We start from the raw sequence: 21,338 nt of genomic DNA, 5'->3' as shown, positions 1-21,338 counted from the left end.
AACCTTCCCCAGGAGACTGTCGGGGTGCACAGAGCACGATGTGCCAAGGGACTGGCTGGTGGCTTGTGACACAGCCATGCCCCTGAGACCACCCGCTGGGCCACCAGGGGTCTTGGCAGAGCCCCATCGCCACAGGCACTGCATCAGCCCTGCGAGAGGGTCGGTCACACATGGGGACCTGATGCTGCTGGTGGCCACGTGGCCCTGAATGGAAGCAGACAGACACTGGCTCCTGTTTATGGCTTGCACAGAGACACCGGTGTGGGGTCCAGCCTAGCTCCATGGCTGTGTGCCCCGGGACCACCAGCTCCCCACTCTAGCCCCCCATGCAGGGAGCATGCGAGGGGTTGGACGCCCCTGCACCTCCCTCAGGCTCCTTCTGCCTCTTCCACGGGGACAAGCAAGCTGGGGATGGCCACTGCTGAAGGGTGGCCAGGTGGGAACAGCGTGGCGTGCCGGAGGGATGGCAAGGGCGAGCTGCCAGACGCTGTCCAGGCCAGATCCTGCTCAGGCCACCAGGCACGGTGGGTCCCGGGGAAGGTGACTGCGTCTCAATGTTCTCCTCTGTGCCCAGGTGAAGTGGGGGTCTGTCCTGGGAGAGGTGCTGGGCTGCTCAGGTGAGGTGCAGGGCAGGTATCCCAGCGCAGCCTCCCCACAGCCACACTGCCTTCCTGAGCGTGAGGGTTTCCTCCTGCCGTACAGCCAGAGATGGAAAAATAACCAGGCTTTCCAGCTCTTTGCCTTAGTGCCTTCCCCCCTCCAGAGGATAATAAGCTGCTTTTAATATTTGACATGTTTATTAACAGATGCAGTTGTGACAGCTGATGACTTCATATGCCAGTTACCACTGAAATGTTAGTAATAACTCGGAATTAACTGTCATAAATAAAAAAGACTACAAAGACAACGAGATGGTGTGTCACTCTGCAGTAATTTACTGAGACCCCGTTGGCTCTGGATGCAACGCTGGAAGGTCCTTTGTGGAGCTCCAGTCCGGGTTTTGCAACAGTCACAATATTTTGGCTGGATATTGTCTTAGGAGGTGGAACTAGTGGGGTGGAATTCCCTCATGCAGGAGTTTGCACTAGATGCCTTTACAAAGCTGGATACTCTGGTAATAATAATAATAATAATAAAAACCCCTAGCCGGTGGATGGGGATGGAGTCTACGGCACTGAGACCAGGATTTATTAATGTGCAAATTGCTCTGATATGATCACATACTTTCTGCTTTGCATACGCAGGGAGCAGCGTGGGCTGATGGAGTATGAACTAGCCTGGGCGATCTTTACGAGCTGAAATCCTGCACATCACAGAAGGGTTTGTTTCTCTGCGCAAAACCTGGGAAGCTGTTAGAAACCTGCTTTAAAAAACAAGTGAACAAAATCCCCAGACCCAAACGCACCAGACTGCTTCATGAACTCGCCATGAATATATTTTTCATTTTTTTTGACAGAAACGTGCATGTAACTTTCTCTGGAGGAACCGAGGATTTTTCTAGTTGGTCTTGTAGTCTTTTAAAACTGAGAAACCAGTAGAGTCTTTTCAGCAGTGATGAGGGAGTGACAAGTCAGAGGTAAGGGTTTCAGAATGCATGTTTGTTTAGATGAAGCTTTTGCAATGTGGGCTGCTAATGAGGAACGCAAGCCTTGTCAGCATCCGACTTGCGGGTTTGCCTTGTGCAATGTGGATAATGAATCCAGACAATGAAAGCTGTGAGAAATCACAGCACGATCTGTTGGGATCCCCGTCTCCCCCACCCCCAAGGTGCGTGGGGCTTTGCAGGGAAGCTGGGCTGCTGCGCCGCTGTCCCCTGCCACTCTTTTACCTTGCCAGACCCGGGACGGGGATACGGAGAGCTAGTGGCAATATCCATCTGTTCCCTGGAGCTCGTTGCTGATACTGGACCAGCCCCAGGGTCCCGCCGGCCCCGGCACAGCCGCGGCGTGCCGCACAGCGGGCTGCAGTGCCCTGCCTGCTTCCCCACTGACTTCCAGAGCCGGGAGCGTGCCCGAGCCGAGCAATGAGGGGACAGGGTGGTTAAGCAGTCGCTGTCTCAAATATTGTCCTGGCTGCACTTAACTCAGCCTCCCACGGAGGACGGCACCCATGGGGGCATGGCAGGCACCTGGAGAGTGCGGGGTAAGTACGTCCTCCCTGGGTTTTTGGATGGGGGCTCAGTGGGGAAATGGTTAACAGGGATCATGGCAATAATTAGACGTCCGTGTTAACACCCCATGCTGATGTGCCGGGGAAGTGCTGCTGGATCTCAGCTGGGCTGCGAGTCTGTGGGGCAGCGAGGGCTTGGGGCTCACGGCAGCGTGTTCCTGCAGCCAGGCAGGGACACGGCTCCCCGGCGAGTGCTCGGGTCGAGGTGATATTTCAGCCTCTGTCCTCCTGGTCCTCTGCGCCGACTGAGCCAGGGTGCTGTGGGACACGGGTGCAGGTGACTGGGGACTGGTCACTCCTGGACTGCTGGGGTTTCTTGTAGGCTGAGGTGTGTACTGTCCCTTGAACAGCCCTGGAGAGGGATGAGGGGGTGTTCAGGTGATGCAGTTTGGGTTTGAAGGGGTGTCTTACAGTAAAAGGCGGTAAAATAGGGTAATACTGGCAGAAGCAAATGTTGCAGGGCATGGCAAGCATGGAGCCTGCACAGGGTTGGCAGGCACCAGTGCAAAAAGTCCTGTTACCTGAAGGTCTATGAACTTGGGTCAGGGCACAGAGTGCTGCTTGTGGTGGCTGGGTTTATGCTGAGATCCTGCGGGGACCCAGGATCTCACTTTCAGTGAGACATCTACCCAAAGAGTTCTCCAGTTTGAATGATTTTGGCCAAAGCCCATCCATGACCCAGCCCCTGACTGCCCGATCCCCTCATGCCCGCTGCGGGGCCGGGGCTGGGTGGGAGGATGGTGGCAGCACCGCGGGCCTGGGAACACCGGCACTGCCACATGCCTGGAAACCACCCTGGAAAAAAGGCTCGTTTCAGCTGGATCAGCTCCCCAGCCCCGGCGCGGCTGCTGCGAGAGCAGCAGCACCACCCTGAGGGACATGATGGGGAGCGAGCTGGGGTGCAGGGGCACCCGCTCTGGGGCCGTGGGGGCACAGACGTGACCCCCTGAGCACAGCCAAAATAAGCTGGCCATACTGCCCCGTGCAGACAGTGGCAGAGCAGAGCATAAACCCCAGTTTCCATCGCCCCAGCTAGAATTGAGCTGGAAGAGCAGCTCTCTGCCCGTGCTACAGGGTCATGGGACTGCAGTGAATGCCAGAGCCAGAGCTGGGGGCAAGGTCAGCCTCCCCCAGCCTGCAGGGATGGCATCGGGGTGAGAAAGTGGGGACCACACAGCTGAGAGAGGCCAGGACCAGCCAGCACCTTCCTGGGGCTGTGGGAGAGGGACCTGTCATCTCCCCCGAGGACAGAAGTGCCCATCTTTGCCAGAGACCTTGGCAAACACAGAGACAGCTTTCCAGTGGACCAGCCAGCACCTTCCTGGGGCTGTGGGAGAGGGACCTGTCATCTCCCCCAAGGACAGAAGTGCCCGTCTTTGCCGGAGACCTTGGCAAACACAGAGCTTTCCAGCCGTGCCCACCAACAACCTGCCTCCAAGGATGGTCCTCTGGGACTGCAGCTTCCACACACACTTGTGCACAGCTGGGCAGCGTGGGCCAGCTGCAAGATGTCCTTCATTGCCAACCATCCTGAGCGATGCCAGGCTCTGTAGAGGTTTGGTCCCAGCAGCACCGGTTGCTGTCACCCCTCAGAGATGCAGAACTCAGATGTGTTTGTGCCAGGTCTGGGGAGAGCTCAGGCAGCTCTGCCCGCTGCCTCCCACTGCCCAAATGCCCTGTCCAGCCCCGTGCCCAAACCCGAGGGTTATTGTTCCCAGCTGTGTTTTCTTCTGCTGCTAAATCAGTGTTGCTCCTGGCTCTGCGGGGCTCAGGCTTCCCAGGTGGTGACATTTCGGTGGCAGAGCCAGTGCTCCGGGAATCCCTGCAGGAAGCTCACAGTTGGCAGATGCTTCCTTTGCACGTGGCCAAGCAGAAAGCCCCAGGTGCTGTTTAGGGTCTTTGTCCTGGGCTCCGTCTCTGCTTTTGCCTGGGGAAGCTGATTAACCCAGGGGCTTGGGACTCACGGGGCTCCTGTAAGCCCTAGAAACTTGCTTTTAAAAAGCATGCATTTAGGGTCAGTGGTGGAAGGTTGCTGTTTGGACACATTTGCACTGAAATAAGAGGGGAACTGGGTACTGACCTGAAGGGGTGTGTACTGGTGCAGGACAAGAGCCCCAGCAGCACGTCCTGGCTGGGCATTAGACCCCCCCTGCTCCCTGCATGCTCAGGGTCTCTGGGGGCTCTGTGCTACTGTGCTGTGTGTCTGCTCTGCACCTCCCGGGGAACCTGCTGAGCTAATTGCTGTGTGGGAATAGGGCCCTTGGGATTATTGAGAAGCCCTTTTGATGGAAAAGCGATGTTTTCAGTGTCCTGGTCTGTGTTGCTCTGAAATTGAGTGTTTTGCAACTTCTGGTCTGAAATTTGCTTTGGTTGCTGCTGTTTTAGTGCGTTTTGTCCCGGGCTGGCATTCAGTGAGTGAGTTACTGAACTGTAGGAAAGCTGAAACTGACAGAAAGTGGTACCTAATAGAAATAGGTCTGGTTTTTCAGTGCCTGCAGTTAAATCCCTGGGCAGCTTCCCGGTCTGCAGCACCAGAGCTGTGCCTGCTGGGGCAACTCCAGTGCATCTTCGGATGCTGCTGTGTTTTTGTGGAGCAGCAGCACAGGGCGAGCCTGCAGCCCGCTGCTTCCTCCTCCTCCAGACCGACGCGCTGCCTCTCTGCGCCAGTGAGAGGGTAATGGAAATCCCCCAGTAAAAAATTTCCTGATGTTTTACGATGCTGAAGCACAAGCGCTCCCGGAGAGAGGCCTGTGGCACTATTAATCGCAGCGTTACTTGGAGCAGCTACTGTGCCGGGCACGGCAGAAGGCGGGCGAGGAGCCGGGGCTGTGTGGAGAGGGGGGCTGGAGCCAGTGGGGGGACTGGGGGGCTGCTGAGGCAGAGCCCGGAGCGACTCCCCGCCACCAGGCTGGGGCAGAGGGGCAACCGTGGGCAGGAGCCTCTCCTGGGCATATTCCCCATTAGCGGGTCACAGCACGGCTCCGCAGATCCGGGGAATGCAGTGCAGAAGCTGGTGGAAGGAGTCAGACCTCAACAATGCTGTGGAGAACTCTGCTGCCAGATTGGTTTTTATTATTTTATTTTTTTTTTTTTTTTTCAGTGAAGTTTATGGGTTAGGGATTTTGCAGAACTTGGCACTCAGATATAATATCAAATGAAGACCTTCTGCTTCGGAAATTTGACTTAATGCAGCCTTCTTTTATTGCCTCAGGGATTAAGCAGAACAAAGTGGCTCTGCATGTGCATGTGCGGGGCTGTTTGCCGGCCGGAGGCGCGTGAGACACCCTGTGGCAGCGGCGATGCCCGAGCCCCGCGTGCCTGGGACCTTCTGCCGTGGAGGGTTTCACGCGCAGCTCGCACTTGTCTCTGCCCTCCAACAGGGAAACACCTCTCGGGAAGACAGCGGGGGAGAGAGACTTCCCCGAAGAGCTGCCCTCCAAGGTCAGCTCTGGTGATAGTCTGTGCCCGTGCCGGGATGAAGCTCCCGCTCCCCAGTCGCCTCCCCAGGGCTGGTTCCTGACACCCGCGTCTCCTGGCAGGCGCCGGGGGAGCGAGGGAAGGTGTGTGTGTGCGTCGGAGCCCGCTGGCTCTGCTCCCTCGCCGGGCTGGGGAGCCACACCTGGGGCTGCCAGCCTCAGATGTCTTGGGGAAGCTTTGCTTGCCGGAGATTTTTGCCAAGGGAGGGCAAGGCACAGGGTGAGATAAGCGCGTGTGTGGGCTTCTGCTTGTTTGAGAGATGCCTCCTTCTCCTGCTGGCTATGTCCCATCTGCTGAGGTTCAGGGCTCTGCTCTCAGAGCAGGGCTGTGCTGGGGTGAGTGTTGGGTGCCTGCCGATGTGGGGTGTGGGGTACCGCGCCAGCATCGCCCCATCCTACTGCTGTGTGACAATGCCCAGAGGCTTTGGTGGGCACCGGGAGCTGGGCCAGACTCGGATGGGATGGCTGACTGTGTGACAATGCCCAGAGGCTTTGGTGGGTGCCAGGGAGCTGTACCAGCCTCGGATGGGATGGCTGGTCCGGGTGCCAGTCTGCAGAAGCATGTCTCCTCCTGCCCCTGCGTAGTCTCCTCTATCTCCCCTCCGGTACCCACTGGGATTTATCCCCCTGCAGCCCAGCTCAGACACAGGGCAGAAGCTCATTGTGCCAGGAGCAAGGACCAATGCATGCCCCATGAATCCCACACTCACACGTGGCCCTGCTCTTCTTAGCAGCCCTCTCTGCTTCCCTCCTTCTCTTCCTCCTCCTGCTCCCCTCCCAGTGCCTCCGATATCCGGGCACCGCTATCGTTATTTGATGGGCTCGTTGAAAGTTCACACACAGGCAGGTTGGGGACTCTGCTGGCAGCGTGGAGCTGGCTCCTGCCATAAACAGCCTCCCCACAGCCAGACTCTGCCTGCCCTGGGCTGGGGAGCGCTCAGGGCGATGTGTCCTGGGTGCCATGCCCTGTCCCCAAGCCCAGGGTGTGGGGCTGGGAGTCTGCTGGGACCAAACAAAACCCCTGCCAAAACCGTGACTCTTCCTGCAGGCAAAAGCATTTCAGAAACCTGCTCTCCTTGCGCATTTGCACCCCCTGAACAGGCTGCCAAGGGGAAACTCAAATTCTCTATCCAGCTCCAGGACCTGGAAACCCAAATTCCCCCGTGCTCACAGCTGATGGCCAGCCGGTGGTTGGCAGCTCACCGGGCAGTTCCCGGGGGTTTATTACTGCTGCTGCTGTAATCAGACTTTGTCCTGCCTCCAGCCCTCGCACAAGCATCTGGTCCTTCTCTCCCAGACTCAGTAAACCTTTGGAGAGCCCGTTTACATTAGGGATAGCCTGATACATTCAGCCAGAGGCAATATATCAGCAATTTAGTTATTGTGGATTAGGTCTCAAATATCCCAGGGATATAATGTTGGTCTTTCTCACCTTGTGTGTAGGAGGACTAATGGTAAATTATCTGGATGGTTTACATTTTCTGGTTTGTATTGGAGCTCCCAAGGACCAATTTATCCTGATTGAATTGCAAACAAGGCTTACTGTCATCTCACATGCAGGGGCCGGGTCTTTCCATAAATGAATTCAGAGCAATTCAGGTTACCCCAAATTCTTGCTGTCGATGGGATAATGGCATAAATCCTGCTAATGTTTAGACTGAAAATTGTTTGCAGCAACCTGAGCTTGACTGATGGTGGCAATAGCAGGAAGAATCATAATTTGTGTCCTGGGGTGAGGGTGGGAAGAGCTGGAAGCCCAGCCCTTGTGCTGCAGCCACTGCCGGTGGGCACGCCGCAGACACTGTGCTTGCGGGGAGGTTCTCAGACACAAGGATTGTGTCAGTGACCCCCCTTGGCACTGCCTTCCCAGCATCCGTGATGCCAGTAGCTTTTCTGTGCCAAGAGAGCAGCTGTGGACAGAGGAGCAGACTCTCTTTGGTCTAGAAAGCAAGGAAACAAGGAGGAAAAAGCCGTATGCTCGTCTGGTTTGTGCTCGTGGCCCCAAGGTTTCCTGTGGCACTTCCCTGCCCTTGCGCTGAACGAGCCCTGAGAGATGGGGTACGTGGCGGTGGCACAGGCTTCACGCTGGCTCTTGGCAGGCTGGGGCTGGATTTGCTCCCTAGGAATATCCCTGCTGCTGTCCCCGCTCCGAGGGGACTGTGCCTGAACTGTGAGGGCTGTTGTGTAAACACTGCAGGACGTGGGTTCAGCGTGTACTTCCTGCGAGCGCGTTTCACCTGCAAACCCCGCCGTAATTAAGCAGAGGGGGCAGCCAGAGCAGGACGGTGGCACCGCGCTCCCTCCCGCGCGGCTGGCACTCACCGCTCATTTGGGGAGAGTTCGGACCATGCCGTGCTGATGCTGCCCCTCTCACACCAGCCATTGTGCCCAGGCTCCTCTGGCTGTGCCATATTGTGCCATGCCATGCGTGGGCACACTGTGCCATGCTGTCTGTCCCTCTCCCCCCTGCGCCGTGCCCGGGTCCCCACAGGTGAACACAGAGCGGGGGCGGCTGCGGGGCCGGGGTGGGATCCCCTCTCCGCGCAGCTCTGCGCTCTGGTAAACACTCCAGCAGCCCAGCTTAAGCACTTGACAGTGTTTATAAAGCAGCTTGCAGCAAACAGACTTGGAAGTGCAGAACAAGTTGGTGTTTACACAAGCGACTAATTATTTATTTGAAAATCCTGCGGATGAGCTGCGGGCTGTAACGACAAGCACATGGGGAGTGCTCTGCTCCTGCCCCGGCAGCGCTCGGCGGAGTCGCAGCAGGGACACGGTGAAAAGTTCAAAGCCACCGGGGCAGGAGGACGATGGCAGCGCCCGGTGGCCTCCGGGCCTCGCTGGCACACGTGGGCAAACGCTGCCATGAGGTGCCCGCGCCGGGACACACCTCGGCATTGAGGCACGTGCTGCCACAAGGCCCGGCGGCACCCGGGTGAGGTCTCTCTCAGGATGGTGCCATCCCGCTGCTGGGAGCAGCCCTCTCCCTTCAGGTGCTTTGCTGCCATGGCTGTAACCACCCTAATGCTGGGCTGGGGCAGCGGAGCCCCTGGCGGGTCCCCCATCTCACAGTGGGCATGGGAGGGGGCCAGCAGCCTGGGGCCCATGGCCATTCTACTGGCAGCACCCGGGCTGTGGCCAGGCTTCATTCCAGTCCCGTTGCCACTGGCCTTTTGGGGCATCGGTGATTGTGCAGTTATTATAAAGGGATTAAAACCATTTTCTGTTTGATTTGACCTCACAGAGTGAATGTTGTCGCCTTTATTCCCGCACAATGGCAGCCGTTGGCTGGGCTTGGCTCTGCCAGCTGCAGAGAGGAGAGCATGGCCCTGCCTGGTGGTGCCAGAGCTCTCAGTGCTGTCCTCTCCTCCTGGCATTGCCAGCTCATGGCCCTGTCCTGCCATGCCCATCGGGGATGGCACTGGCACAGGCAGTGAGGCACTCAGAGCCAGGCTGGCTGCCGAACGCCGCGCTTCCTCCGCTGCCAGGGCCACAACAGAGCCCTGGGCAGAGCAGCTCCTGCCCTCAGCCCCGCTCGGCGCTGCCTCTGCCCACACTGGCAGCGCTGACCCTTCCCTGCCGCTCCGGGGCAATGGGAGCTGGGAGGTTTGGAAATTCCCTCTGAGCAGAAATGCAGCGTTTTGGGCAGCTCCTGGGACGATCCCGCCCCGTCCCCAGACAGCCCTGGCTCCGGCTGGGGACTGCAGGCTCGCTTGCGGCTCGGCTTCTCTACCAGCCCCAGAGGTGCCCACTTGATGGGAAACATCTTGTGCGCTTGGCAGCCCGCAGAGGCCATCTGCTACTCGCAGAGGGGCGGCTGAGGGGGACTGGCACTGTTTGAAACACGTTACAGCTCTAACCGTAGGCAGCATCGGCAGATGGCACAGCTGCCTTAGGCAGCTCTACGTGTGCTCCCTGTCACTGAGCCTCGGGGTGCCCGGTGGATGGGGTTGGAGGGCGAGTCGCTGTCTGCCTGCACCCCCTGCGTGCTGCTCCCCCGGTTCACCCCATGGCTCCCGTGCTCAGGCACCGCCGCGCCGAGCCCAGCCCTTACAGCAGCGATGTCGACCGGCGACTTAATCTCTTCTCCTCTTCCTTTGCAGTTCCTGCGAGCGCACTTGGAAACTGCGAGCAGCTAACGCTGGCTGCCAGAGCCCCCAGATGGGACTAGAGCCAAGCCCCTGCGCTCCTTACGGGGATGAAGGTAGAGCCATGTTACCTGCTACCTAAGCTGGCTGTTGCTGATGTAGTTTGTGGATATGGTCCCGTACCAGGCTTCGCGCACAGACTCTCGGCTCTGATCCCGCCTGAGACCTTTTAGCAGCAGCAGAGAGATCCCCAGCTGTGGAGCGGGCTCCTCCGACCACCCTGCGACGGAGGGGCTGCAGCGCTGGAGAGTTACTATGCAGCTTGGACTGTTTGTGGTGGTGGTTTTTCTAAGCTCGATGGATCTAACAGGCAGCAGCAAAGTGGTGAAGGGCAAGAGGCAAAGACGAAGTATGTATGAAACGCTTTTCTTCTCTACTTCTTCTCGTGATGCTGTACGGTTCGTGCAGATGGTGGATGTGTTTACTGACACAGAGAGCTGGGCAGAGCCTTGAGGTGCCCCGTGTGTCCTCAAAGCTCCCCAAGTCCCCACTGCTGTGCGGGGATGTGCCCTGTCCCGCTGGAGCTGCCGCAGCCCCGAGCCGCAGGCAATTGCCCCAGTGCCCGCAGGCAGAGCCGGGCAGGGACAGGGAGGAGCAGCCCCACAGGTGGGGGGTCAGGGCAGGGACTGTGGGGGCTGTGGCACTGGGGTGAACTGATGCCCACGGCAGCGCTCGCAGCCAGAGGAGTTTGCTCTGTGGAGCAGGATGGGGTCGGCCTCCCCCCTTCTTGCAGCACCACGGCTGCCACGGCCCCTGATGGCCTTTGTCCCCGCAGGCAGCGGTGTGTCCCACCGGTGCTGGCAGCTTCCGTGTCCCCCACCATCATCACACGCCTTCCCGGGAGCAGTGAGCAGTAGAGGGAAGGGAGTGCATTAGCAGGAGCCGTGCATCGCTCCCCACCCGCCTGCCCAGCACTGCATCCGTCCTGCACCATCCTCTCCCCCACGGCCACCCCCGGTGCCCCCCCAGGCTCTGCCGCTGCAGGGGTGTCCAGACAAGGGGTGGCTTGGCTGCGGTGGGACCCCAGGTGCACGGGGAGTGTGGGTTTTAATTCCTCCTCCAGCCCAGACAGCCCTTGGCTGGTCCCAGCCCAGGGCTCCCAAGGGGCATCCAGCCTGAGTTGGCACAAGAGCAACCACATGGGTCTGCCCTCGTTTACGTAAGCTGGTTTGAGAACTGTTTTACATTAAAAACTGTTTTAAATTAAATTGTATAAAAATGATTTTATATTAAAACTGGGACTGCTGAGCCCTGTGAGAACAAGGAAAATTTGATGTCATGGCTAATGCTATGAAGTGCAGTTTCCAGCGAGGGCCCGGTTTGTACCTTTGCCGTAGGGACCAAGCTTGGCACCGCAGCCCAACGCTGCAGGAGGGATGGGGCAGGATCCCCTGGGGTCCCTGCGTATGGGGGACCAGGACCCAAAATGCCGAGGGGAGATCCTGGTCCAGACCCCGCAAACCCTCCTGGCAGCCGGGCAGTGAGGGTCCGTGGGGCTGGGGACCCCCCTTTGCTCTCTGTTTCATTTCCCCCGTGATGGGGCTGGGATGGGCAGCAGGGGAACTGCTGGGTCTCGGGTCACTGTAGGGGGAGAGGAAAGTTTTCTTACCTCTCAGTCTGGCATGTGAACGCTGTGGTGCTCCCCACTTGCTTTTGAAGTGTAGTAAACACAGTATTTAAAAGAATACATTTTTTAAATACACAGCTTTTCTATAAACAAGGACACTGCTTGCATAATAAACTAATAAAAATAACCTGCATTCTAGCCTGCAAAGAATGCTATTGGTTTCAAAACAATCAGCATTTTATATGATAATTAAAAGCAGAAAACTCTCAAGACATGGGACTGAGTATTTTTCTTGGACTGAACTTAGGAGCTGAGAACACATCTCTATTTTGGGGGCAGTGAAATCTCCTGTGCTGCCAGATAAAGTTAACATGAGCGGGGTCAGAGGGAGATGAAGCCGGGGACGCAGCCTGGTCTGAAGTGAGGTGCAGGATTAGTCAGGAGGTTTTCCTCCAGCGCAGAGGGACTCAGGTCCCCCTTTGTCCTGCAGCGTGCCCACAGCTCGGGGGGGTGGCACTGCCAAAGATGAGAGTGACACCACGGGGAAGTCACTGGCCCACCCAGGCTTGTGTCCTCGTGGGTGTCAGCAGGGCTGATGGTCAGGGCTGGGAGGCAGGGGGCTGGCAGGAAGATGGCACTGGGACTCTGTAGAGTTGGTGGCAGCTTCTGGGTCCTGCTCTGCGCTGCTGCTGCCATCATGACCCTCGTGCCTGTGCTCGGCGCGGTGCTGATGCCCATGGGCATTGGGCACGGGCTGTGACACCCAGCTGGAGCTGCAGTGGGTGCGTTGGTGCAGCAGCACTCCAGCTCTTGGGCTGCCTGGGTCCCTGCTCTTCCTGATGGTGCTTTGGGGCTGGTGCAGAGCCTGGCCACGCAACGGGCACTAACTGCTGCCTCTCTCCTGCTCTTCCAGTTAGCACCGAGCTGAGTCAGGGCTGTGCCAGAGGCTGCGACCTGTGCTCCGAGTTCAATGGGTGCCTGAGATGTTCCCCCAAACTCTTTATCCTTCTGGAGAGGAATGATATCCGGCAAATTGGGATTTGCCTGCCATCTTGTCCACTGGGATACTTTGGCCTTCGCAATACAGACATGAACAAGTGCATCAGTGAGTACGGGGGTGGGAGGAAACTTTCCTGTGAGGGGGGTGAGAGCCTGGCCCAGGTTGCCCAGAGAAGCTGTGGCTGCCCCATCCCTGGAGGGGCTCAAGGCCAGGTTGGAGGGGGCTTGGAGCAACCCGGTCTGGTGGGAGGTGTCCCTGCCCAGGGCAGGGGGGTGGCACTGGGTGGGCTTTAAAGTCCCTTCCAACCCAAACTACTCCGTGATTCTGTGACCTCTAAGTCTTCCACTCACATCAGACTACATTACAACTTTGTGGTGGTTTTTTTTTTCCCAGAATGCAAAATTGAGAACTGTGAGTCCTGTTTCAGTCGAAACTTTTGCACAAAATGTAAGGAAGGTTTGTATTTGCACAAAGGGAGATGCTACGTCACATGCCCTGAAGGCTACTCTGCTGCCAACGGCACCATGGAGTGCAGCAGTCCTGGTAAGCCACGCGCGGGCACCTTTCACTGCCCTTTTTGTGCATCTGTCCAGCCCAGTCACGTGCATTGCGACAGTTTAGTTCAGATGAGAAAACGAACCCCTCAGAGATGATGGCTCATCTTACCCGTGTTGAGTGGGTGATGGTATGGGCCAGACCCAGCCCTTCAGAGGGCAGAGCCCTCTGGGCACCAGCCAAGATGGGGAGCAGCTCCTCAGTGCTGTGTGACTCAGAGGGTGTGCGATTCGGCAAGGAAGGGGGTGCCTGGAAAACTTAGGAAGCTGCTGGGGAAACACACATACCCTTCAACTTAATGTGGGGGAGAGGGGCGATGGTGTGCAAAGGCTCCAGAAAGTCCTGAGGCAGCAACGGAGAAATGAGAGTCACCGCTGGCCTCTCTTGTTATCTGGCAGCACAATGTGAAATGAGTGAGTGGGGGCCCTGGGGGCCCTGCTCCAAGAAGAGGAAGCTCTGTGGCTTCAAGAAGGGCAACGAAGACCGAACGCGGCGGATCCTGCAGGCTCCCTCCGGAGACGTGTCCCTGTGTCCTCCCACCACGGAGGTGCGCCGATGCACAGTGCAGAAGAGCCAGTGCCCCGAAGGTGAGCAGACCTGGGATGTCTCCCCATCCCTCCCCAGCACCCTTTATTTGCCAGGCACCAGTATTCAGCTGGTTTTCCACTATCATAAATGCGCTGCACATCTCAGTACCCACTGGGACACAACATGATGGCAGCTGGAAAGACCCCTGGGTGGCACCGACACAGACCTGGGTGGGTGTTGCTCAGCACAGCGTGCTGTGTGTCCCACGGGCTTTCAGATATTTTAGCTTCTTCCCTGGCTGGAGAGCAGCGGGGCAGCTGAGCGGCTGAAGGGGCTCACGGTGCACTGCCATGATGGGAGCTGTTGGCTCCTCCACCAGAATGCTTAGGTCTGTGTTTTTCCCAAGAATTAGAGCGTCTTCGGGATGAATGGTGGTTTGGTCATCCTCTTATGGGATGGATGAGGGTTGCAGCTGGGTTGAGTGTTTTGAGGGAAACCGGTTCTGAGCAGTGAGTAACAACTGGGCAGGGGGGGGCCACGGCCAGTGTGTTCCTCGTTGTTCCCAGTGTCAGGGAAGGGCTTGGTGTGCAGCCACCAAGACACGTGTTAACACTCCTGCTGGATTCCGACACTTACACAGCCAAATCCAGATTTGATCCTTCTTCCCTGTGTATGTTTAGGCAGCACACAGCCTGGGTGGCTCTCGGGCACCTCTGCGTGGAGAGGGCATGGGCCCCTGTGGCCACCCCCAGCGGCAGCGGGCACGGGCCAGCTTGCTCCATGTGGAACCTCATGGTGCCCCTTTGCTTTTCTGCAGGAAAAAGGAAGAAAAAGGAAGAGCAAGGAAAGCAAGATAATGCAAATGGGAACAGAAATCGGAAAGACACCAAAGACGCTAAGTCTGGCACCAAGAAGAGGAAGAGCAAACAGAGGGGGGCCGTGGTCCCCGCCACGTCTGCCAGCCCTGCCCAGTAGCTGCCCCTTTCCGTCACCTGATGGCAAGACTTCATTGCTGCTATGTATATGAAAGCTTTATTGAACCAGAGCACTGCTACACAACACGTACACACGTCCAGAAAGACAGACATATACTCCCAGACTGACCCACAGGCCCGACAAACCACATACACAATACTTAAGGAGGCTGCACACCCCCCCACCGCCCCGGAGCGCAGGAGGAGAGGAGCGGGAGTGCACATGGAGGGGAGCCCACCTCCCCCGGGCTCCGCGGGGGATGCTGCGGGGAGGAGAGGTGGAGGAAGAGTCAGCCAAGGACCCAGACACGAGACTTCATGACCAAAGGCCTCAGCCTCGAGACCCGGCTGCAGCCCCGGACCCGCACGGCTGCTCTCCCCACATGGGACCTGGACTCACGCAAAGGCAGTGGCCTCTTTCTCTCCCCCCCCAACCCTTTATTTTGTGTTTTAAGCTGTATGACTTTATCATTGCGAATACATGTTAAACGTTTGTGGTAAGAGGTCAGTGGTATCTGCCCTGAATCTGCTTCAAAGAGTAATTTCAAATTAAAAAAAACAAAAAAAACAAACAAAAACCAAAATGACAACCAGCTTCCTGAGTGTGTGGTTCATGCCTTGGCCCCTATGGAGGCTGGTGTCCCACAGGACAGAGACTCACTTGTGGAAGGGAAACTCACCAAAGCTTTAAGAAAATCCCAGAAAATGCTGCCAGCTGCACTGCAGCCACAAATCCGCCGTCCTGCGCTCGCAGGACCCCAGCTGTGCTCCGCGGAGCCCCCGAGGAATTTCCCACTGAAGGATCCATTTAACATGCAGCAGATTGAGAAAATGAGAGGTTACAACAAACCGCAGGTTGCCAGAACGTTGTGACTCCGTTTGCACAGTCACAGCTGCGGGACTCCATCCCGGGCTGGGGACACGCTGGCCCGTCGGCACGGCCACCCCCGGCGCGTGGCAGGAGGGAAGGCAGGAGGGAGGGGGAAGGCGCAGCTCGGGCTCTGCAGAAGAGACAAAAACCATTGCGTTCGGTGGAAACTACTGGTCTGCGTGCCACCCCCTGGAATTCCCTGGATTCAGCACAGCTCCTGCTCTGCGAGAGCCAACACCTGGGCAGAAGGAGTGGGATGAGGAGCCTGTGGGACAGAGACCCGGAGAGACCCGCGTGGGCGCAGGAGACGCTGCCTCCTCCGCGGGGAGAGCTTCACCCTCAGCAGCATCAGCGCTCAGTTCCCTTCTGCTCTAACACCTGCTTCCTCCATACCAATACCTGCAGACATTCAGTTCCTCTGGAGTCCAGCAAAACCCTCTGCTCTTGATGGGGCCCGGGGAGGTGCTGTGTCTCCCAGGGCTGTGCCCAGGGCGGATGGGTGACGTGCTCCTGAAGCTCCCCAGGCAAGGTGGTGGGCAGGAAAAGCCCACCCCAAAGCTAAACCTGGTGAATACAGTCTCTGCTGCACTTGCTTTGGTGCCACCCGTGGTTCTGGGGGGCAGAGCGAGCCAGCGAGTGCAGGGGGGTGCCTGCAGGAGAGCCCCTGCTCGCCCCGAGGGGCTCCTGCCCGCACCCTGCCATCCTGGCCCTCTCCTGGGAAGAGCGGGCGTTCCTGGAGCCTGGCAAGGACTCGGTCCCAACAGAGGACACCTGAACCCCCCTTCGCCCCGACCGCGCTGCGGCTGGTTTGGCTCAGCACGGGACGTGGGAGCTGCACAGTTGTTTCGGCTCCGGGGCTGTACCAAGCTCCCCGTGACTGCTCCGCTGGCAGCAAAACCTTTCAGCCCATCATCCACTTTGTGTTTAAGTAAACAAGAAGCTGTTATATCTTTTAAAGGAGATTCCATTTCAGCACAATGATAAACGACCAGCATACCAAGCAGAGAGAGAAAGAGGTTCTTAAAAGTCATCCTCTGAGTTGTTTATGGATCGTGTTCAGACGATTCCTGAAAGCCTCCCAGCCGAAAGATGAGATCTCACTTTATTTTCTAGCCTGTGAGATAAGTATTTGTTTGTGCCACGGCGTTGCATGTAAGCAGAACCGTTTTTTCCCTTCCGCTTTTTAGCAGCAGTAATCAGTAACCCTTTCACCAACCTCAGCTTGCCAATTCCTCCCCGACCCCCCTCCCCGCGGCTGCAGCATCTCCCTCCCCTCCTCAACAAGGGTTAGAGAGAGGCGAGAGCGCGTGAGCCAGGTCCCTCACGGGGGCTCCGCTGACCGGGTTCCCTGCGGTAACTCATGGCAATTCCAGCACGACGGTTTCACGTCTCCACCGCACACAATAAATCAACAGCACCTGTTTTATAGAACTTTCTAGAGTTTTTTTAGAAAAACCGACAAGCTTCTTTCTCCCCTAGCCTTTTCCCTTCTTCCTTTTTCACAGAAAAATGGGAAGAAAAAGGGAGAAAGGTAAAGGAAAGTTTAAAACGCATACTAAGAAAATCCAAGATCTTTCAGTATGGGTGATTTTAAAATTAAATTGTTTTAGAAAGATTAGGAGGAAAATATAAAAAACAAATCAAATTTCTCTTTTTTTTTTTTTTTTTTTAACCAGCTCAAGAATTGTGCTTATTCCCACTCCCAGAGAGCTGGTCATTTATGAATTTAGAAACATTTTGCCTTTGCCCAACGTGATTTGCGCGCTGAGCTCCGCTTCCACGCCGGAGACTGCCTCAGGCAGGGAGATGTCACCCCAACTCACACGCACGTGAACGCTCTCTTTCCGCCCACAAAACGAAACCTGTTGTGGTGTTCTCTCCGTGGCATCACTGTAAGATACGCTTCTTTAACCAAATCAATAAATAAATGGGTTTGCTGAACGAGCTTTGTTTGCTTTATTCACCGGAACTGGAGTCAAGCCCCAACTGACTGGAAATGTCAAAAAGTGGGAGCTTCTCCCCCTCCAAAACCTCATCCCCTCCAGGAGCTGGGGGCGCTGCGGGGGGGTCCTGGGACCGTGGGACCTGGGACCGTCCCGTGCGTGGGTTCAGGTCGTGCTGGGGCATCGTCTGGGTGCTGAGGGAGAAGCAGGTGCTGGATGTACAGACAGAGGGACAGGCCCTTTGGCAGAAGCTCTGCGGCGCAGAGAACATCACTGTTGTCATCACTGAACAGACGGGTGTTTGTTCCCCGGACTTTGACCCAACACCTGAGGTTTGTGGGCGATTTACTCAGCTTTTGGGTAATTCATCCCACAGAACAGAGGGCAAGGAGGAATATACGCTCAGCTCAGGGTCCTGCCTTTGAAACTGTTTCATTTCTACCTCATTTGCCGAGATTTTAGGAGGTAAAGCAGACACATTTCACCAAACACAGGCTGCTTGTGTTATATTCTGATCCTCTCTGTGTAATATAAGTCTGTATTTTTCTTCAGCTGTGGTCAAGTTAAATATGTGCACCCCCCCCCCCTCAAACAGCTCCCTGGCTTTGTCCCCCAGGGAGACGGGGGCCGTGGATAGACTTTTGAGTTCGTGTTTATGTTAAAAGGATTTCTCACTCAGAAGAAATCTGAGCTTTAAGGAAATCGTGTGGGATTGTGTAAAGGGTTATCCCCAATACTCTCACTTGGATGACATTGTCTGAGGAATACTTTATAGATATTTACAGACTTCACTAAGTCAATAGTCTTCACAGAGAAAGATACTGGCATAACATTTTAAAAAAGAACTTTATTAGAGTCAGCGTAAATAAATCACATCAATGACATTTATATACATGAGAGTATTTTGTACCCAACTGAATGCCAAAGCACAGTTTAAATGGTCAGAATCTCTGTGATTTTTGAAGAGCAGCAGGATCTTGGCAGAAAAAGAAGAGGGAAGAGGGTAGAGAGTATGTTGTTATCTACAGCACCAGCTGAAAGGCCTTGAGCCTCCCGCTCCGCTGAGCGATCGCCCTGGTCTGCGCTGAGAAAAGGGCTGTGGCCACAAACCATCCACGGCGTCCTCTGGCCACGCTGGGGATGGTCTGAAGGTCAAACATGAAGCCCTCTCCTGTCCACATGCTCTGCAAGGAACCCCTCCGGCAGGGAGAGCCGGGGGCTCAGGTTGCCTTTATCCCGTTGAACAAAACAAAGTAGCTTGACGCCGCACTGAAAACGCGCCCCAAGTGCAAGTCCAGTCTTGTTCTGAAGTCTTGGAAATCTATTTTTCCTTCATTTTAATTGACAAAATCTGTAGATCATACAAGGAAGCCAGTCCCTGCCAAAAATCAACCATCACTAGTTTTTAATAATACAATGGGAATAACCCCTCAGAACATATGTAATTATGGGAGTGAGTCATTCCCATGGCATCGCACAACCACAGTCACTGGGATTTTGACAAGGAAGAGGCCACATAAAATTGGCAATGATTTCACTCCAGCAGTGGCCAGGCTGGGCCTGTCAATGCAGCCGTTTGGCGGCTCCCGCAGCCTCTGTCACAGCCCCCCCTCCAGCCTGCTGCACAGGGGGACAACGTCCCACTGCAGGCAGTTTAAAGAGAAAGAGAAAAAGGGAAAAAAAATGAAAAATTGCAACAGGAGGCTGGATCACCGGCAAATGAGAAGCTTGTGAGTCACACAGTAACATAAAATTAGTTTAGTGGAGTAAAATACGTGAGTGGTGTGTTATCAAACACAGCAAAGAACCCCGGCTGCAGAGACACTGCACATGAAACACCAGCCCCAGCCATGTCCTTACGGTCAGGAAAGACGTGAGAGGGAGGAGGGCGCAGCTGAAAGGATGAATTTATTCCTGTTTGGATGCAATTCCTGTATGTTTTCAATGCAATCTCTTCTTATAACGGAAAACAGGGGACCGTAGCCCCAGACCAGGGGGCTCCCCAGGAGCAAGGCTGGGGGAGCAGAGCTGAGACCTCCCTGAGAAAGGGCTGGAGGTGGGAATCCAGCATTTGCCCAGACACGTCACCAATAAAAGTCCTCCACGACATAACCTCAGGTCTGAAGCCAGCTATTTCTATTCTTTCACAGAAAGAGACAGCAATTTTCTGGACGCACTCCAAGATATCTTGCTAACAATAAAAAGAGTGTTTTCTTAAGGAAAGGGAAGAAAGAGTGGGGGAGAACAGAGCGAGGATTACTCAACTATTTAGTCTAAAAATTTGAAAATCAAAAGGATCTTCTGACAGATTGATATCAACTCTAATAGAAAACACACTTGTCCTGGGAAAACTCTTCTACATGAGCCTCAAGTCTGATAGCTTAAACAATTATCTGCAATTTGGAATTAATTTTTCATGCCCACATCAATGTGTATTTTTTAAATGCCCAAGGCACAGATAATTCCATTAAGAGAAAAAATAGAAATCACAGGCTTAACCAAAACAGACTGAAAACTGAAGACCGCCATCTTACAAAACATCTCACGAGTCTAGGCTCATTAGAGCTTTGTTGTACAACAGGGACCATCCACTACCTAAAAGCAAAATGCTGAAAATCATTAAAAGAACAAAATCTCAGAAGCTCTGTTATTGTTCTGGATTTAGAAGAGCACGAGGAGCACTAGAAGGAAACGGAACTAGCTGTGAACGCTCTGCTGCTAATGAGTGCTCGGAAGCGATGGGCCAGACCGTCCTTCGGGGAGAGATTCCCAAGTTGCGGAGCAGTTTGGCCCCAGCCCAACCTCTGCCAGAAATTAACACCGTTTCAGTGGAGTTTCGTTCATTCCCCCAAGGTGAGGATCCTTCCAATGTCTCTTAAAATCTGGCAGTAACATAATATCGGCTTGGTCTCAAGACATATAATTTGCCCAAATTTGATTTAGTTTCCCCACTCTCCGTGCAACAATTTACATGCACACAGAAATGCCAGTGTTGTTATTTCTGATTTTAAAAAGCCTTTGCCGGTAACCCTGAGCCCCCAGCCCAGTGTGCCCAGCAGGGTCGCCCTGTCACCCCATCGCACCCCCCCGCCGGCACCCCGGAGCGCTGCCCACACGCGCCCATCGGCGAAGGGGAACGGGCGGCCGCCAACCTCCCAAATGATTCTCATTATGTCTCTGTGAACAAACAACATTTCACAAACAATGAGGGCTCCTGTGCCAGCACCCTCCTTATTCCAGCCCTCTCCCCCATGAAGCGGCCTGTTGCTCCCCGCGCTGCCGGGGCCGGAGGAGGCCCCGAGGCCGCCGCCCCTCGCCCTCCCCGCGGCCAGTGCTCCGGCCGGGAGCCCCAGGAGGCCGGAGGGGCCGGGAGGGCCCTGCGGAACAGGCCGAGAATTTTTCACTGAAAGAGTGGTCGGGCATTGGAACAGGCTGCCCAGGGAGGGGGTGGAGTCACCATCCCTGGCTGTGTTTAAGGGCCGCTTGGATGCAGTGCTAAGGGACATGATGTAGGGGAGGACTTTGTAGAGTAGGGGAGATGGTTGGACTCGATGATCCCAAAGGTCTCTTCCAACCTAGACCATTCTATGATTCTATGATTCTATGAACGGGCCCGGGACAGCCCCACGCGTTGCCATGGCGACCGGGGCCCGACGTGGTTGTCAGGGCAACCCGATGCGCCTGCGCAGCCGGCCGAGCGACTCGCCGGAAGTACGTCATGCCGCTCGCCCTCACGCCGGAAGTGCCTGTGCCGCTGCTTCCTGCCCGGTGCGGCGCGTGTGGCGGAGCGGCCTCTCGGCTCCCCCCGGTCCGGTCGTGATCGCTGTCCCGCCCCGCGCAGGGGGCTCCGCTCAGCACCATGGTGAAGCCACGCTATAAGGGGCGCAGCACCATCAATCCCTCCCGCGCCAGCACCAACCCCGGTAAGTGTGGGGGCCGCGGGCCCGGCCGTACCGTACCGTACCGGGCCGTACCGGGCCTGGCCTGACGCTGTCTTGTCTCCGCAGATCGCGTGGGGGGCGCGGGAGGAAACAACATGCGGGACCGAGCCACCATCCGCCGCCTCAACATGTACCGGCAGAAGGAGCGCAGGTGAGCGCGGGGGCC

At 56.1% G+C, this 21,338-nt stretch overlaps 2 protein-coding genes across 5 annotated transcripts in view; both read left to right on the top strand.

Annotated features, from left to right (window-relative positions):
- Positions 1-16,959, top strand: part of RSPO1 (R-spondin 1) — a 28,683-nt gene extending 11,724 nt beyond the window's left edge. The window contains exons 1-8 of one of the 4 annotated variants that reach the window (XM_014946493.1): positions 1,052-1,114; positions 1,245-1,320; positions 1,457-1,576; positions 9,749-10,142; positions 12,274-12,465; positions 12,754-12,903; positions 13,314-13,502; positions 14,261-16,959. In XM_014946493.1, the coding sequence (XP_014801979.1) occupies positions 10,049-10,142; positions 12,274-12,465; positions 12,754-12,903; positions 13,314-13,502; positions 14,261-14,418 (783 nt within the window). In that variant the 5' untranslated portion in view covers positions 1,052-1,114; positions 1,245-1,320; positions 1,457-1,576; positions 9,749-10,048 and the 3' untranslated portion in view covers positions 14,419-16,959. Of the gene's footprint in view, positions 1-1,051; positions 1,577-2,101; positions 2,143-9,748; positions 10,143-12,273; positions 12,466-12,753; positions 12,904-13,313; positions 13,503-14,260 lie in introns of those variants that run through there. The other 3 variants (XM_014946494.1, XM_014946495.1, XM_014946496.1) reach the window with 3 other exon arrangements.
- A 4,013-nt stretch (positions 16,960-20,972) lies between these two features.
- The window catches only part of GNL2 (guanine nucleotide binding protein-like 2 (nucleolar)), a 10,789-nt gene continuing 10,423 nt past the window's right edge, over positions 20,973-21,338 (top strand). Inside the window, exons 1-2 of the mRNA XM_014946572.1 lie at positions 20,973-21,154; positions 21,239-21,323. Coding sequence (XP_014802058.1) covers positions 21,091-21,154; positions 21,239-21,323 — 149 coding nt within the window. The 5' untranslated portion in view covers positions 20,973-21,090. The remainder of the gene's footprint in view (positions 21,155-21,238; positions 21,324-21,338) is intronic.

This window comes from Calidris pugnax, unplaced genomic scaffold, assembly GCF_001431845.1.
Source record: "Calidris pugnax isolate Ruff unplaced genomic scaffold, ASM143184v1 scaffold113, whole genome shotgun sequence".
NCBI lineage: Eukaryota > Metazoa > Chordata > Aves > Charadriiformes > Scolopacidae > Calidris > Calidris pugnax.
This window is presented reverse-complemented; position numbering and strand designations above follow the sequence as displayed.